The sequence below is a fragment of the Lemur catta genome, chromosome 8, assembly GCF_020740605.2.
Source record: "Lemur catta isolate mLemCat1 chromosome 8, mLemCat1.pri, whole genome shotgun sequence".
In the NCBI taxonomy this organism is placed as follows: domain Eukaryota; kingdom Metazoa; phylum Chordata; class Mammalia; order Primates; family Lemuridae; genus Lemur; species Lemur catta.
The window spans coordinates 64047833-64067042 of NC_059135.1; the positions used below are offsets into that span (position 1 = coordinate 64047833).

The 19210-nt window shown below is 38.4% G+C and overlaps 1 protein-coding gene across 1 annotated transcript in view; it reads left to right on the forward strand.

Moving 5' to 3' along the window:
* The window catches only part of PLA2R1 (phospholipase A2 receptor 1), a 115863-nt gene that overhangs the window by 43794 nt on the left and 52859 nt on the right, over positions 1–19210 (forward strand). Inside the window, exons 8-11 of the mRNA XM_045559081.1 lie at positions 774–931; positions 3690–3788; positions 6899–7011; positions 16855–17024. Of these exons, the coding sequence (XP_045415037.1) occupies positions 774–931; positions 3690–3788; positions 6899–7011; positions 16855–17024 (540 nt within the window). The remainder of the gene's footprint in view (positions 1–773; positions 932–3689; positions 3789–6898; positions 7012–16854; positions 17025–19210) is intronic.

The following is a 19210-nucleotide window of genomic DNA, read 5'->3' on the forward strand; positions in this document are numbered from 1 at the left end:
TAAAATCTAATGGATCTTCCTAGTTTTCCTTTCTCTAGGCAGAGCAAAACCAGACTTTTCAGATCTACTTTACATACAATAGCAGAAACCAGAGTCCCGGGAATCTGACTGGCTTAGGTTCTGTCCTTGAATTGGCTTAGCTCACACTTTGCCTCACTTCTCAGGCCTATATCCAGCAGATCTGGACAGTATGGGGTGTCTTAGTCCATTTTCTGTTGCTCATAATGGAATACCTAAGAGTGAGTAATTTATAAAGAAAAAGGAATTTACTGCTTACAGTTATGAAGGCCGGGAAGTTTAATGTCAAGGGGCCACATCTGGTGAGAGCCTTCTTGCTGGTGGGGATTCTCTGCAGAGTCCTGGGGTGGTGCAGGGTATCACATGGTGAGGGGCTGAACATGCTAACTCAAGTCTCTCTTCCTCTTCTTATAAAGCCACCAGATCCACTCCCATGAATGGATTAATCCCTTTATGAAGGCACACTCATGTCCCCTCATCACTCAATCACCTCTTAAAGGCCCCACCTCTCAATACTGCCACATTGAGGATTAAGTTTTAACATACGTTTTGGAGACGACAAACATTCAAACCATAGCAGAGGGTAGAGGGAAAGGTTTAAACAGGTATTTTATACTGAGACTTACACAGATTTCATCACATGAAGAAATAAAGAAGAAATCACATGGAAAGTGTTATATTTCGGTAATAATCCATGTGTTATCTCCTTTGCAAATAATAGCATCTTGTGAGTAACTTACATTTATCTCTTACAGAAAATGTATCAGAAACATGGATTGGTTTGAGCAGCAATAAAATTCCAGTTTCCTTTGAATGGTCTACTGGCTCTTCAGTCATCTTTACTAACTGGCACATGCTTGAGCCCCAAATTTCTCCAAATAGAAGCCAGCTATGTGTCTCAGCAGAGCAATATGTGAGTTGATTCATTTGTTCAAAGCTCACTTTGCTGGACTGGTGTTGAGGGCCACCTGGGCCGGGGACTTGGGTGGGGCAGAAACCAAGACAGTGATGGTCCCTGCTGCTGGCCAAGGCTTGCCCAGTTTAATGATCAAAAAGGAGACCAGTGGTGAGGAGGAAGTAGGAGATGGGGCAGGAGGAATGCAAAAATGCCAGGTTAATAGGCCACAGTATAGGAACCACTCAAGTGCTGCAAGGGGGTGAAGGGCATGGTCTGATTTACATTTTTAAGAAGTAATTGTGGCTGCTACATAGAGAATGGATGGGAGAGGGAAAAAATGAAGCAGAAAAATCAGTTTGGAGGCTACTCCTTGGTTGAATTAGGGTGGTATCTACGAAGAGAAGTGAACAGATGCAAGGATGCTTTGGAGACCAGGACATGCTGCTGAATTAGATGTGGGGCTGAGAGGGAGGCAGGGTTTGGCTTGAGCAGCCACCATTTGGGTGGATGGTGGTGCTGTCGGCCACAGTGGTGAAGATGAGAGGAAGAACTGAGGGTTGGAAGATTACTCTGGAGAGTGATGGTTTTTAAGCTCCATTATCTTATTAACATAAAAGGATTTAAACGGTGTGTGTAACCTCTTTGAAAATTATAAAGCAATGGCAAATCTTGCTCTTTTTCTCACATGAATGGGAAGGTCCCAGTGGCCTGAACATCACACTTATCCCTGTGTTCTAGTCTCTCATTCATCTAAAGCACCTGATTATACAGAATTAGTTTAATCCTGAGCCATTTGAACAGTTTCTGTATGTCTAAACCAGACTTAATCTCTTTGATCAGAAAGCTGCTGAACGTACTGGCTGAGTTTGAGGAGGTCGTTGGGACTGGGGAGGCGTCCTCATTCTTTCTAACCGCCAGAATACCATGTCAAATCCCCCAAGAAGCATTATTATGTTATTGAAGTAGCTTGACAAAGTAATTGTGCCAACCAAACATGGAAAATTTCTATGCACTTCCTTTGTGACACATCATCTCTGAAGGCAAGAGATGCTACAGCACAGGTATAATTATAGGTGCACAAGCAGTGTCTCTGAGTCACATTTGAGGAGGGGCAAACAATGACCTCTCTAAATGTTTGTCTTGGGTCTAGCTCTGATGAAATCCACCACTGTTTACTCTACAATGTCTGATGCTTTATTGGTTGGTTCATTGGTATGAACATAATTAAGATGACCTTCATTTCCTATTGACAGACGTGGATATTTCATTTAGCATGTTGACAGAACAGGAGCCAACATTTGGACAGGGGTTATTTTCAAGAGAGTGAGGATAGGTATTAATATTATTGGATGTGTCAGGACAGTGCTGCTCTAAGTGTGATATTTTGTGGCCCCCTTTTTGGCAGCTCAGTAGCTCCTTAAATAGTAGATGTATAAAAAATTAACATTTATTTCCATGCAGCAGAGCTCAATGTGAACATAATTATTATAATTAACAAGTTACCTCATCGTGGTTGACACCTAAATTTGAATGTGAGAACCTAGGAAACTATTTATTCCTTCATCCATCCCTCCAACAGTTATTAAGCAACTACAGTATGCCGACACTGTCCTATAACTGGGTAGTTTGCAGAAGATTCCGTGGGGTAGTGACGCAGGGCTCCTCTTACAGACAAAGGTGTCAGCCCCAGACGTAGTATTTTTCTGAGGGTCATGGAAAGGCTCAATATCCCCCTAAAATTCTGGATGCCTGAAATACCACTTGGAATTTGAATTGTGTAGTTTTAGCCTAAGGTACTGATTTATGTTATTAAAAAAATCCTTTGGGAGGATAAAATTTTAATCTGTTAGTAGTTATTATATCATTATTAATGAAGTATCTGAGAGTAGCCTTTGGTAGAATTAGGAGAAGGCACGAAGGTCTCTGCCTATCAAATAAAGAGGAAATGGGGTGGTGCCGTGCAGAATTAGCGATGAAGGAGACACTGGGAGTTAAATGTGAGTTTCAGCTATGCCAGTGTTATCTAGGATGATTCATGGTACCTCCCAGGCATTTCCCCAGTATCAGGTTTACATATGAAAGCAGCAAAGCATTCAATGTAACACTTGGAAGTAGGTGAAGAAGCAGCACTCTCACCTGGTCAGGGGGATGGCTTCATCCAAGTGGTCCTCAAAGTGTGGCCCGCAGCATTAACATCTCCTGAAAACTTGTCAGAAATGCAAATTCTTGGCTCCCATCAGACACTCTGATCGTGAGGCCCAGTCCTCTGTGTTTCAGTAACCCCTCCAGGTGCTTCTGTTGAACACTAAAGATCGAGAAGCACCACTCTATCCCGTCTTTTAAAAGAAAAATTGAGACTAGCTTAATGGAAAGCCAGGCTGACCTGGTATCAATCCCAGCTCCAATTTTTACTGACTATAGGAACCTGTGCAAAATATTAAACCTAATAACCTTTAAAATGGAAACAATAATCCCCACCTCACAAGAACATTAAGATAATATATGAAAGTCACCCTACATTAAGCCAGGCATATGGCAGCCGTCAAGAAACACAGGTTAGTTGCTCCTGCTGACCCAGTTCAGGATTGTAGCCCTTGAAACTCGTGCTGGAGGGAGAGGGGGCCTCCCGCCCTTTCTGTGACAAAGCAGGCTCCTGCCTGAGACAGCACCCCATGCAGAAACGCTTATTATTAACCATATTTGTGTTCATAATAATTGGTTTTGCCCATCAACATCAGCACAGAGTGAATTCTTGTGACATTTTTCTCTTTAGGAAGGACACTGGAAAGTTAAAAACTGTGAAGAAACACTTTTTTACATTTGTAAAAAAGCAGGCCGCGTCCTTTCTGACACTGAATCAGGATGTCAAGAGGTAAGTGCTGTTAACATTGCTATTTAGGTGCGGGGACTTCATAACTAGGATAATATGGCTGGCATCAATTTCAAGTGAATCTGTGTATGTGTTGTGTGTGTGTCTCCCTGTCTTTCACCCTCTCTCCCTTCTTTCCTTCCCTGCTCCTTTTTTCAGTCCCTAGAACAATTGTCTTGCTGTCTTCTTTGACCTAAGACTACTTTTCTTTTGAGGTAGAAAGTGTAAGTGGTCCTGATATATCGTTTGTGCAATGACTGTCCTGTGATGCCCGGTCTCAGCTGGTTCTCCTAGTTTTCAAGATGTCAAAACTACTGTGTTCCTTTGAGTCAGAGTGAACTTCTGCACCCAGGGCCTTGCCTCACTTTCACCTTTCTCAGACTTCAATATTCGAGTAGAATGCAATGATGGAGAGAAGTGCATGTTTGCACTATATTTATAATACAATTTGGAAAAGGGATAATAAAAATACTTTAATAATGTAAGCAAAAAAGTATTTTAGATATTTCAAGTAATAAAAAGTACTTAATACTTTAAGTTTAAAATTAAAAGGTAGAAAATTATGTTTTAAATTTCTTAAAATACATTCAATATATCCTACACTAAAGTTGCACAAAATCTACCTATCAGTGTCCTCAGCACATGTACTTACATTTGCGCACACTCTCTCTCTCTCATTGGAGATTTTTATGCTGTATGAGTTGCAAAATTTTTCCAGACCTCGTTTTTATGCAACTCTGCTTTAATTATTTTCTCTTATAAGCCAATTATTTATATTCCAACTAAACAATGACCCATCTCCCCAGCAATTGCATTTTATTCATTAATCAATGTGTAAACATGTGAACTACTCTTCATACTCTAGCTAGATAATGCATGTGCCATAGCTGACATGTCACCAAACATTTTATCTAATGATTATAATTTCTGAATTAGTTATAGCTGATCACTGATTTATCTCTACCTAAACAGAAATATTGGGGTGGGGAGGGGAAATTGGTCTTATTGTGACTTTCAAGGGAACTCAACATGTTTTATTTTTGTTGAAAGAACAATTAACTTCTTACACAAGAGAAACAGAACTGATGTTCTAGTCAAACTTTTGTTCACTGCTTCCCTTCTCCCTTTACCAGTATTTAAAGATTCTGAGTTCAGAGCCAATTCTCCAGCTTTGTGGGGAAATTCCCATTAACTTTATTGTGCATCGGTCTGTGACTATGGTTTTGAAAGGTTTCTTTCTTTTAGACAGTTGCTTCAGTGTAATTCTCTTAACAGTCTGCACTTATAAAATCAACTTGTAATAACAGTCTAGATAATTTCAAAGCAAAAAAGTGATTTATTTTTCCTTCTGAGTCACTTTGTTGAGACTGGACAATAGGAGCCATTGTTTCAGCATTGTCATCATATCTTTCATTTTAAAATGAAGTTACACCTAGCATACAAAGGGTTAACTTATATAATCAGTTATCCTTTCCACTTTCATTTTGTGAACAAAGGCTTGTAGTAAGCAGTCTTTTTTTTTTTTTTTTTTTTTTAAGCTATTCTTTGTCACATCTTTTCTTCCCTCCCTTTTCTTGAGCCTGTTCAGTTCTGGGATTTTTTGTTTTGCTAAGCAGCTTATGATCTAAAAACTACTAATAAAGAAGAAATACATAGTGAGAAAGGTCAAATTGTCAGCCTCCCTCCTCCCACCCTTCCAAGTACAAAAGCAGGGTAACCTCCCTGCCCTTGCCCCGGAGTGATCCACGAAGGAGCTGTCTGGAGCTGTCAGTGACTCACACAGAGAGGGCTGGGAGTAGGACTAAAAGCCGAGTGAGTTCAGAACAGACCCTGGATGGCTGGGTGCAGGAGCTCCTGCAATCCACACCTCATTTAATGATATGTTTTGAACTAAAATAGCTGATTTCTAAATTAAGGTTTTCTTCAATTGACTGCGAGACCAAGACCTTTTTCAAGAAATGCGCTAGAAATCATTTTATGTCTGATCAAAAGCTGGCAAGTATTGGCATGGCATACAATGAAGAATATTTTAAAACTGGTGAATAAGTAAAAATAGATATAAGTGATGTGACTTTATAATATTGGGAAAAAGAACTAAAATAACCCAGTTGAAATATGGAAGACTAATGAATGTGTGCCTTCTGCACCATATGACTTCAAAGAATAGAGCCACCCTTCGTTGCTCCCAGGGCTACCCCACAGAGCATCGCGGCTGTCATTTTTGTCTGAATGCCAAAGCTTGCTTTCTTCCTCTCTAAAAGGCCAGCCAGTTAATTTAGGAATAATCTTTACACACAAACACACACACACACACACATATGTAAATATGCCATTCTCTATTTGGAAGCGTTATGATCCCAAGATCATCCTGGATTGCACCAGAGTTGGTTTCCAGGCCCTGCTGATCCACTAGTTTGTGACTTTATCCAAGTCCCTAACCTCAATGCATCTCAGTGAGATAACATGAAATAATCAATTTGAAAGAAGGCTGAGTAAAATTTTTAGGTTTTAACATTTCCAAGAAAGTTGAAGGTATCTGCAATATAATCTAGATACATATGTCCTCTTTGCTCATACTGAGCCCCCATTTCAATTCTAAGATCTCTATCTGCATTGTCTCCCTTTCATTCTCGAAACAGCCCCATGGATACTATTATTATCACCATTTTATAGATGAGAAAACTAAGAGGTAAAATAAGGTCACTTGGTGGTAGAACCAGGTGCATTCAAACTCATGCACTCTGACTCCAGAGCCGACACTCTTAATTTTTGCTGTCCTGTACTGGGACAATAGGGGAAAAGAGAGAGAGAGAGAAAGAGAATCTTAATCTTGAGTGAGAGCCCCTTTATTTGCTTTTAAGGTTTTGGGTTTTAACTTAATTAAAATATTTAGGTTTTAAGATAATTAATTAAATAAGTGTAGAAGTGGCTGTAGCTAACGGCATTACCAGAGAGAATAAATACAAAGATATCAAGACAATATTTCAAGGAGTTTTGAGTGAGTCAGAGAAGAACATTATGCAAATTGTAAAAAGATACATACATGCAAAAAAGATCTCTTGGTATTTAACTAAATCAGATTATGTCCTTAATTTCCCTTTTCTTTTTTTAAGGGATGGGAGAGACACGGTGGGTTCTGTTACAAAATTGACACAGTTCTTCGAAGCTTTGACCACGCTTCCAGTGGTTATTACTGTCCTCCTGCGCTTGTAACCATTGCAAACAGGTAAATAAAAATTTTCTAACAGAAACATGACTATGCCTTGATGTGTGGGCTCCTCAAATGATGAAAATCTAGCTGCAACCATAATTTGTCAAAATCTAAACTGTGCCATAGATTGGAGTATTAAATTATTTAAATTATTTATTGAGATGACTTTAAATCATCCTATGTTACTCCTAAATTGATTTCTGAGTAACAAATAGTAACATTTAAGGTGACTTTTACTTTCTATAAAGGTGTATTAATTAGCTTTGCTAATATATTCAGTTGTTTTTAGATTTTGTCTTCTAACTGCTTATAATGAAAAAAAACATGTTATTTATTAATAACAATTAATGTGTGTGAGTTGCATGGGTTTTTTTTTTTTTTTAACAGAAAAGGAACTCTAAAATGTGGAGGATATCCAAATGCTTCACCATTGCTTCTTAGGTCAATTTTGTTTAGATCAAGACTTCTCTGTGCACGTATTTCTTCCTGATGCTGACACAGAGACTGTGCCCTTTTTTACATTCCACACAATTTGCAGCATGCTACAGATGTGTAATACCTGTAGGAGATAAAAGTACCAACAGCAAAGGTAACCTCCTGCCAGGAGGACAGTGAGGGCTGGGAGACCAACTCCTCCCTGCTGAAGACAAAAGCAGGGGCACTCCTTAGTGGCTCCACGGGAAACTACACCTGCAAAGCAAGTGACTTGCTTTTTTGCCTAGGCCATCACCTTTAAAAATGTCCATGGAATGCCAGCAAATAGGACAACTGGTCTATGGTTGCATCTAGAGACCCTTCACATGTACGCCTAATTTATAAAGGGATTCCTGTGTGCTTTCTCTGCTCTCGTCACATTGGGAGTCAACACTCAAAGCCATCAGTATTTCCTTCCTCCACTTGCCCTCTTTCCTGCCTGCCTTCCCAACTTTTCTCCACACAGCACACAGAAACACACACACACACACACACACACACACACACAGAAATGGAGTGATGGCATTTGACAGACTAAATCACCTGGTGAAACATTTTATGCTCAGGCGGCCCTCCCTTCAGGGTCTAGCACTATCTCTGATGTATCTCAGCGTTGTTTTTAGTTCTGCCTTTCTCCTTCCCAGGTACTACCAGGCAGAAGGAAGCCTTTATCAACTTGCTAACCCACCCAAAAAGATCCCTAGTGAGTCACCATTTATAGGAGCCTGACCAATGAAGCTATGCTCTTCTGTTAATTATAATTTAATTATGCTTTTCACTGAAGAAAATGAGTCTAATTGTTTCATCTGGTTTTTTATGTCTTATTCCCTTTCTTTTCTTTTTTTGTTTAATATTTTTTGAGTGCCTGTCACATACCTGGCACCGTGTTAATTACTTTTCATATGTTACCTGACCACAGAGAAAATTAATAGCCAAGAGTTTATTAGAAAGTTATTTATAGAATACCTATTTTGTGAGAGGCATCATATTAAACACTGACATGCTACACAAAAGAAATAAAAGGGATGGATAATTGTCTGGTGCCTTTTGCAGCCCAGCAGCTGGAGAGATAGAACACAGACACACGAAACAAGTGAAGAAGGTAGAATAATGCAATAAATGGATGAACTCAAAGGAACGCTGTAGGTAGCCCATAGTGCCAACATGACCCGAGCTAAGGCAGAAATCTGTTAGAACAAATACTTCATACTCTACAAATCCTTTGGGGGCCTCAGGCAAATGATAGAAAGTATCTGGGAAAAAAAATCTGTTTTCTTTCCAAAAACTGAATACAGGAGTATGTTGTGAATACTTGAAATGTTTTCTGTAAGCAGAACCATGGCACAGGTAAGTTTATTTTTAACCCAGCCTCTACCTCCTGGGCCCATCCAGGTTGCCTTGTGCTGTTAGTTCTATCTTGATGTTCCCTGGTCGTGGGCTCCCAGAGTCTATAGTGAGTACTGGGAGTGAGTTGAGCTGATGACTGAGTGATCACAATACAAAGCAATCCCATGCAGTTTATTACAGAAAAGGAAGAAACTCTAAAAGGTGAAAGTAAAGAAGGAAGCTACCGAAAGTGAACATACATTCCAGAGAGAGGAACGGGTCAGTCTCCAGAAGTGGAGAAAGACGTTGAGGACTCCCAGGTGTTTCCTTTTATTGGCCTGGTCCGGGGCGGGCTTACGGGAGGTGTGGGGTAGTACCAAATGGTTATCAGGTGTTCTGCGTTTTTCTGCTTCTCCACCCCTAGGAACCACCCTCCTGGCCAACACTCACCACCTGCAGGTTTGAGCCCTACCTAACAGTGCTGGCACGCTCCCCAGGCATGACCAAGCCCCAGCAGGACGACACGGGAGCAGGAATGAGGCACCTTGCCGAGTCAGTTACATATTGTACACTACACATCCCAAGCAGTAACTCCAACAGGGGACTGGCAAGTTGAAGAAAGGAAGGGTCCAATGCTCTTAATTTCTAATATTCAGACCCGGTCAGAGAAGAAACAAAGGTCCACACTGTCCTGCTCATTGAGTGACAATACATGTTGGGATATTCTCCAACAACATCTTTTGTCTGAGAAGGTTGGGCAGTAGATAGAAAGTCTCCTCAGATCCCAGAGCGTCCACTAGCAGCCTTGGTAATCATTTTCCTCCATTACTGATTTCCTGTTTGAGTTAAGACACTCCTGTCACTCTTCAGTACCCAAGCTTGTAGTTGCTAATTGATTTTCCACTCTTCTGCACAATGGAGTGACAGGTTTGATGGGCACAATTAGAAGCACCTGCTACAGATTACTTCTTTTGTTATTGGGCAACTGCTTCTGGTCTAGGACTTTTAACACTTTGTGGAATTGAGAGGGGAAGAAAAACAGATCCCATATTGCTGGATAACAGACTTTTATTTGCTTGCCAATTGTTATAAAACTTTCTGAGGCCTGGCCACTTTGTTTCCAGACAAAGCATGACTGTAAAACTTGAGTCCCAGAGTTGCAATGGATAATTGTCTAAATGCATGCATATCTAAATCTTGAATCACGGAATATTTGGTACAAAATAATCCAAAGGACATTCCGTTTTGTGAATTTTGCCAAAATGAGAAATCCTGCAGTGTCTCATTTTCTCCTAGGTCTAAATGTGCCTTGTTCTCAAGCATTTTTGCAGCTCTGCCATTTTCCCACAACTGCCATATCCCCCAAAACACATTTGCAGTAAACATTTTTTACTGTGGTAAAACATACATACACATAAACAAAATTTGCCATTTTAGCCATTTTTAAGTGTACAATTCAGTGGCATTAAGTGCACTCACATTGTTTGTTCGCCTGCCACCACCATCCATCTCCAGAACTTTTTTCATTTTCCCAAACTGAACTTCTGTACCCATTAAACAATAACTTCCTATTCTCCCCTCCCCTAGCCCCTGGCAACCACCATTCTATTTTCTATTTCTATGAGTTTAACTACTCTAGGGATCTCATGTCAGTGGAACTATGCAGTATTTGCTTTTCTGTGTCTGACTTATTTCACTTAGTATAACATCCTTAAGGTTCACCATGTGGTAACATATGTCAGAATTTTCTTCCTTTTTAAGGCTGATTAATATTCTGTTGTATGTATATACATTTTGTTTACCCATTCATCCATCAATGGATATTTAGGTTGCTTCCACCATATGGCTATTGTAAATAAATGCTGCTCATGAACACAAATGTACAAATATCTTTTGAATCCCAGCTTGCAATTCCTTGGGGTACATACCCAGAAGTGAAATTAGTGGATCATATGATAACTCAATTTTTAATTTTTTGAGGAACCACAATACTATCTTCCATAGTGGCTGCACCATTTTACATTCCCACCAGCAGGGCACAAGCGTTCTAATTTCTCTACACCCTGGCCAATACTTGCTATATTCTGGTTGTTTTGTTTAGTTTTGATCACAGCCATCCTACTGGGTGTGAAGTAGTATTTCATTGTGGTTTTGATGTGCATTTCCCTAATGATTAGTGATGTTGAGCATCTTTTCATGTACTTATTGGTCATCTGTTTATCTTCTTTAGAGAAATGTCTATTCAGGATCTTTGCCCATTTTTTAGTTGAGGTATTTGTTTTTTTCTGTTGAGTTATAGGAGTTCTTTATACATCCTGGATGTTAATCCTTTACTAATATATGACTTGCAAATATTTTCTCTCATTTTTGTGGTTGCCTTTTCCCCGTGTTAATAGTATCCTTGGAGGAACAAATGTTTTTAATTTTGGTTAATTTACCCATTTCTTATTTTATTGCCTGTACTTTTGGTGTCATATCTAAGAAATCATTGCCAAATCCAATGTCACAAAGCTTTTCCCCTATATTTTCTTCTAAGAGTTTTATCGTTTTTAGCTGTTTAGGTCTTTCATCCACTTTGAATTCATCTTGGTACATGATGTAAGGTAAGGGTCCAAATTCATTCTTTTGCAAGTGCATATCCAGTTTTCCCCACACTATTTGTTGAAAAGACTGTCATTTCTCCACTGAATAGCCTTGGCACCCTTGTCTGAAATCATTTGACATATATGTGAGAGTTTATTTCTGGGCTTTCTAGTCTATTCCATTGGTCTCTATGTTGGTCTTTATGCCAGTACCACACTGTTTTTATTACTGTGACACTGCAGTAAGTTTTGAAATCAAGAAGTGTGAGATCTCTAACTTTGTTCTTTTTCACAATTGCTTTGGCTATTTAGGGTCCTTTGAAATTCCATATGAATTTTAGGATGAATTTCTTTATTTCTGCAAAAATTATTAATATCACTGGGATTTTGATAGGGATTGCATTGGACGTGTAGATCACTTTGGGTAGTATGGCCATTTTAACAATATTAAGTCTTCCAAGCCATGACCACAGGATGTCTTTCCATTTATTTGTGACTTCTACTTTTTTTTAGTTTAGAGCCAAAGGTTTTATTTTTGTGTGTTCATCAGTCAGGATGTCTAAGTTATGCTGCAATAAAAAACACACACTGAAATGTCATTTAAAATAACAACAGATTATCACACACTATATATCCATTACACTATGCCTGGAAGAAGGAGATTTTAAATATTTATAAATATCTCAAATGCTCGCCTGCATTGAATTTAGCCAACTGCACAGTTAGAAAGAATACAGCCTATACAAGACCATCCTCACTTCTGACATCAATTGCAAATTGCTGTGTGGGGTGAGGGGCAGTTTCAAAAATCATCCTCAGGTTCAATAATCTCTGAGAAGGACTCACAGAACTCACTGAAAGCTGTTGTATTCATGGTTATGGTTAAAATCATCCAAACGAAGAAGCCATACGGAAGAGTTTAGGAAAGGCACCAAACACAGAGATACTGTTGTCCTCTCTCCATGCAATCATAGATATATGGCTTTCCCAGCATTGATGTATGATAATTTACAGTATTGGCAACCAGGGAAACTCACCCAAGCTTTTGGTGATCACATACTATTCATGTGGCTGTCCTTCAGTCTCCAGCCCCTCCCAGAGGTTCAGGCTAATGCCTGTATTCTTCCTTTCCTCCCCACCCTCAGGCAAATAAAAACACCCCTATCAGGCAGGAAATTCCAGGGGACGAGAGATCATCTCTCAGTAGCCAAAGGTCAAGGTCAGACCTCTCTTTGATTTAGCTTAATTCTTCATTGCATAACACCATGTTATTATTTCACATTTTACTTACTGACTTTCGGTTAATTGACCAAATACAGGATCCAATTTCATTGGATAAGAGGACTCCTGCTAAAATTAATGAATCCCAATTAAGCTTTTAGTATCAGTTGGATATTAATTATCCCAATCGAATATTGCCCACACAGAGTACAAAGCATGCTTCTCTACCCCAGACAGGGTAGGTTGTTTGATAAAGTAGAGTAACTTCTGCACAGTCAAGGAAACTTTTCCAGGTAGCACCCAATCTGGTAATTGTCTCTTAATACCAAAAGTCATTACTATCTTTGTTGCAACTCATACTCTTGACTTTGATTAAGAGAGCACATTTCAGGGAAAGTTTAGTCATTCCTAGTAAGAGGCATTTCAAAGATAATGTATTAAAAGAGAAGGAACCACTTAAATTGAGCATTGTATGAATCTATGAAGAAGCATATTAGGGACGACAAAGAATTATGGTTGATGAAAACTCAGCATTCAAAATATGAGCAATTACATACTTTGTGTATAACAAAGTCAGTTATAGAAAAACTGAGACCTCATTGTGACTTCTTCAATTTCATTCAGCAACGTTTTGCAGTTTTCAGTGTACAGTCTTTCGCCTCCTTGGTTAAGTGTATTCCTAAGTAGTTTATTTTTTCTGTTGCTATTGTAAGTGGAATTATTCTCTTAATTTCCTTTTCAGATTGTTCGTTGTTAGCGTATAGAAACACAACTGATCTTTGTGTCTTGCTTTTATATCCTGCAACTTTGCTGAATTCCTTTATTAGTTCTAACAGGGTTTTGTTTTGTTTTGTTTTGGGGTTTTTTTGGTGTATAGAAGGCAGTTAACTTTCTTTTTAAAAACACATTTCAGGTATTCTTCTTAAATTTATACAATAAAAACATGTTATTGGCACAAATTCAAGTAACCCAGAAGAACATAGTCTATCCCTTTCCCCTTCCAATCTGCCTCCCCTCCCCAAAGGTAACTGCCACCAACAGTTTGGAATTTGCTCTTCCTGGTTTATCTCTTGTGTCTATGTTAAGTATATTTTCTAAGTCTATATTTTTTTCTAATCTTTTGCAAGAAACAACATCCAAAATCTTAGTTCTAGTTCTTGAGGAATGCCACCAGAAACCTGTGACAGTGATGGTCATGATGTGTGTCTCTCATTTTAAGACTGCTGATATTCTGATTCTTTATTTAAAAGAAAGAGAAAGAAATTGATCCTTTTTATGTTAATTCAACAACAAAGTCAGCTATTTGAAAATGACATCAAAAATGGTAACAGTCATGTTATTGGGAAAAGTCCAATTGCAATTACTCAGTGCAAAGCTGAGTCCTTCGAGGATCTCCAACCCCCTCCTTATATACGAGACTACTACTATTTGTTCTCATCGAAATATAATAGCTCTCTAGTGAAGCTACTTCCATTCTTTTTTTCAATTCCTTGTTTTAGGTAATAAAAACACCATCATTATAGTACTGTTGTCTGCTAAGTACTGTATTATTCACAGATAAGAAAAAAAAATTTTTCCCCTACCTATGTCACTGGCTAACCTGATGAAGAAATGTAACGTTCAATTGGAGATTGAGTATAAAATATCTCTTTTTAAAGTGCAATTTTTCAAAATACAAAATGGTTATTCTGAAATGAAAAAAAATTGTCAGTGCATGCTAGAAACATGTATTGCTATCTTCAAATTGCATTTATTTAGTTTAAACTTAATGTTGAGCATCATGCGCAAAATTTTTTGTCAGACTGATGAAAGCTCAAGGCGTGTTTTTCTTGTTTACACTTGAAAACACACCCTTGATTTCTTAACTTTTTTAAGAAGTTGATTTCTTTCTGATACTAAGCATTATTCCCCTATAAAGTTTGATTTTCTGAGTAGGTACACGTAAGCAAAATATTTTATCATTTGTTTTATTAAAAAATAACCAGCAGTTTTTACTTTACTGAATTCCTTAGAGCTAACATGCTATCCTGGCTCATGTAAAAATATGTACATATGGTTATTTTTGCTTCCTTAAATCATAACAACATTTGAATTAAACGACCTCAGTGAAACGAGACAAAAAGGGCAGATATTTTAAAACTCTGGAATGTCCTCTCAGGAATAATTCTAAAACAGAAGGCAGAAAAGACTTTGAAAGGTTATCTGCTCTATTACTGTAAGCCGGAGTTTTCATAACCTTCTTAGTGTTCGAAGCCAAATAGAGAATGGTAAAGAATATAAAATGGACTCTTATTTCTTTACCAGTTGAAAACAGACACTCACGAGATTGCACGCTGTTATCCAGACTTAATTTTCTTAGAACATATGGTTTAGAAGAAAGACATATTTGCTGAAATTCTTTATTAACAGTGCCACCTTCTAAACTGCACCAAGAAAACTAGAATCCTGTTTTGATTTGAAGGTTTTAGGATTTAATGTTTGAGTATTACAGAGTATTATATGCAACCACTTAAAAGGTATACTTGCCAATTTAAAAAGCAGGTTTCTATTGTTTTAAGCAATGATAAATGGAGATAAAATATCAGAGTGAACTAAATAAATCTTTCACCAACAGGGGACAAAAGCAAAATGTTGTTATGAATAATAATACTCAAAGCCAAGTTCACAGATAACACTATTTCCCTGCATTGTCTGATAAATGCCACAATAGAAACTAATGGAAGAACCAGCAACGGCCCCTGGGTGGAGAACCAGCACAGAAAATAGTGGTCCTTGCCATAGTAGCATCTTGCTGGCCTCTAACACAGCAATTTCAGGACCAGGTGGGGATGATACCGTGCTACTCTGCCTCTGAGGTGATCGGGAGAAGCAGGTCATATGTTATGAGAGCATGGACCAACAGAAGTGTAAGGAAAATTGCAACAGCATGTAGACAATATTTAGTCTTATGTACCTTCCTTTTGAAGTGCATTTATGTAAAGTTCTGCCAGTGCAATATGGTTAGAAAAGAACTTTCCTAATTTCAAATGTGTGCTATTTGGATCATTAATAGAGTACTTGCAGAAAATATTTACTAAGGCATGATGGAAATCCATATGCTCTGCAAAGATAAGTACCATGGATGTCTAAGATCACTAAATGTTGCTAATGATGCCCATAAGGCACTTAAAACTTTTACTTCTTTTTGTTCTTTTCTCTTTTCCTCCCTTATTTCCTCTGAAACTCCTCTATTCTTCAGTGACTCCATTGCTTTTGCTTCCCTCAGCAAGTTAAGGATATATGGTAATAAAAAAAAAATCCAAAACTGGATGAAAAATTCTAATTTGCTTTCTCCTTAGGTTTCCTGGGTAATGACATCAGGCCTTTCCTTCCCATTTACTCAGCAGGTCTGGCCAAAAGTCAGCTCTGTTTGAAGTGTGTTTCTCCTAACTTTATATCTTCTGAAAATAGCTCTCTCAAGATAGTTTCAAACTCAGCTTACAAGTTCAATGCTAGCTAAATTTTAATACTCATTTTTTTTTAGTAAGTGTGCATATGGACGCATAAATACAAGTTTTCTAGATTGTTTTTGATGCATCCGTACTGGGAAGGGAGCGAACACTAATTCATTCAGCTTTGGGGGAAATATATTAGTGGGTGTACTGCCTTGGATTGGTTCTTAGGTTTTTAAATTCATCTTCAGTGGAAATGCAGTTGAACACATTTGAATAAGCCAAGGCCTACCTGGGTCTGGGAACACACTGATTTGGGAGACACAAAATTGCTACCCCATTCCTTTCTCAACAGGCAGGTGTGGGAGGTGCAAGTGAACTCTGTTGGTAAGTGCTCATTCAGAAAAGCGTAGTATCGTTCCTTCTCTCTCCTGCCAACCCCCACTCCATGCACGTTAGGGCATGGTGTGTGGTATGTAGCTTAATTACGAAATAGGTCACATCTTACTCCAAGAAATGTATTGCTGACTATGTCAACTTTACCACCTACACTCTGAAACCAGAGCTGGACTCTCTTCCTTGAAAGAATTAAGCCCCGTCCGTAAGAGTTAAATTTTCCTCACTCATGTATTTCTGGGAATTGCACTGACATTTGGCATTTATTAGCAACGCTCAGGGTCTTCGGGTATTTTTCTGCTCCATGTTTCTAAAGAATTAATGAGAAATGCTTACTCTGGGGCCATTCTGTGCACTTCATTATGTTTTAATGACATTTTTTATTGCCCGGAAACTTAATATAACCACTTCCTTTTTCCCTTTTTAAGGTTTGAACAGGCTTTTATTACCAGTTTGATCAGTAGTGTGGCAAAAACAAAGGACAGTTATTTTTGGATAGCTCTTCAAGACCAAAATGATACAGGAGAGTACACTTGGAAGACAGCAGGGCAGACGTCCGAGCAGGTGCGGTACACGCACTGGAACGTGCATCAGCCCCGTGAGTAGAGCACCCTGTGTCCCCAACTCGCCCTCACTTCTTGCTCCTGTTTTCTTTGCCTAAAATTCCTTTACCCCTTGGTCCACCTCCTTTGATTCTTTCTTAATGTTTTCTTAATGCCTACATCAACTAAAGTGATCACCACAGGTTCACAGGGGGTGACAAGTGGCTGGTCATTTTTAAAAGTATAATCCGCATGAGTCATTTGACATGTTCAAGGTATAAATTCATTGCTCAAGACCACACTTGCCTTTATGAGCAGGAAGTCCAGTTTCTCCCTCCTAAAGTCTTTCTCCCTATCCCCCTTTACTGTCCCAAAATCTCAGGGGCTCACTCAGTCCAGAATGCTCAGTTACTTTAAAGAACAGTGGATGGGCATACATGGGCACCTCTGATCAGTTCAGTCACTGCCATGTGGCCTAACTGTAGAATGCTGACCCATTACTGAGATAGCATTCTTGTTGGTCTACCTCTTCTGTGGACTCCTAGGGGAACTTAGCCAGGATCCCAGAGTTAACAACTTTGTTAGTTCATCCTCATGTGCTCAGCTCTGGATCCCAAAGCATGAGGTTGGCCAGTACCAGAGAAGCCTAATGGCTTCAGCCTCAATGCACACTAGAACCAGTCTTTGCGGAACAAGCTTTTGGCCCTTGTATTAAGCTTAGGTCAACCAACCAGTCCCAACCACCCCTCTTTTCGTCAGGGTGAGTTCCTGTTTGGATGCTTTGGTCCTTTTCTTGCTAGCAGATCTCCATCACCAAGAGACAACAGGGAGTAGCTTACCTCTAAGTTTGTATCTCGAGGAAATAGGTTAGGGGCCTCAGGCTCTTCCCTCCCAGAAGGTCCTAGGGTCTTTGTACAACTTGATCTGTCATATCCTCGAAGCTCTGTATACCAAGTAAAGAAAGGGTGTTTGCTAAGCCACAGGGGGAGGGGTATCCAGTGGCCTCAGGATAAAATATAAAAGAGGCCACACAAGTCTTTTTTCTCATAATTCTAAAAGTCCAGCTCAACGTGGTTTGCTAATTCCAACTCTAGACAATGGTTAACAACATGTCACTGGTTTTTAAAATTAAACAATTAAATCATGAATATAGTCTCACTATAGATAATGACCATATTTCCCATTTGTACAGAATAGTTCTAATTTATGTCTATTGTACCACAGCAATTGATAGCAGATATTTTTACTCCTAATTTTCCTGGTTTGGATGATAAATTATATAGGTGCTCTGATTATAGAGAAGTACACTAAGTAAAATGTGGAAGTCCCGAGTTACATACTCTCTTCACCTCCGAGCATCAACATACTTCTTTTCTCAAGAAATAATTGCTATTAACTGTTTGGTGTGATCTTGCTGGTCTATGCATTTAAAGACATATATGCATATGTAATTTTTAAATGGAAATAGGATTGCATGTTTCTGTTATTTGCTTTCTTTCAGTTAACAATCTGTCTTGGAGAACTTTCCACATCAGTATTTATTAGCCAACGTTTTAAATAGCTACATAGAATCCTATAGTATGTATAACTCATAATTTGCTTTGTCATGACCCTGTTGAGGGACACTGGGTTAAATTCATTTTCTTCTCTGCTATGAAAGTGTTGCAACAAATATATATTTATGCAGATGTCTTTGTGCTTAAGTATGAGCATAATGACCTAAAAGTGAAAATACTACTAAGGCATTATCAGTTTACAATCTCATCTGAAAAATATGAGCGTGCCAGTTTTCCCACATTTTTGTCAATACTGAATATAACAACCTTTTTATTTTTGCCAATTCGATAGAATAAAAATAATGTTTTATTATTGTTTTAACTTACATTTTCTCTTTAGTAATTTGATTTAGCAATCTTTCATGTTTGTACTATACTTTTTTGGGTTTTGTTTTGTTGTCCACTTCAATTGCCTATTCACATAATTTGATCACCTTCTATTTTATTTTGGATACCTTCTATTTTCTCATTGATTTGTGGAAATTTTATTATCTTCTAAACATAAATTATCTATATTTACTAGTTGTCTTTTAAATCCTCTTATAGTGTATTTTGTCACAAAAATGTTAAACTTTTTTTTATAAAATATGTTTATATTTTCACTTTGGCTTTGAAGATTTTTATATTTTCCCAATCAATGATTGTAAAAAATACAACATTATATTTTTCTGATACTTTTACAATTT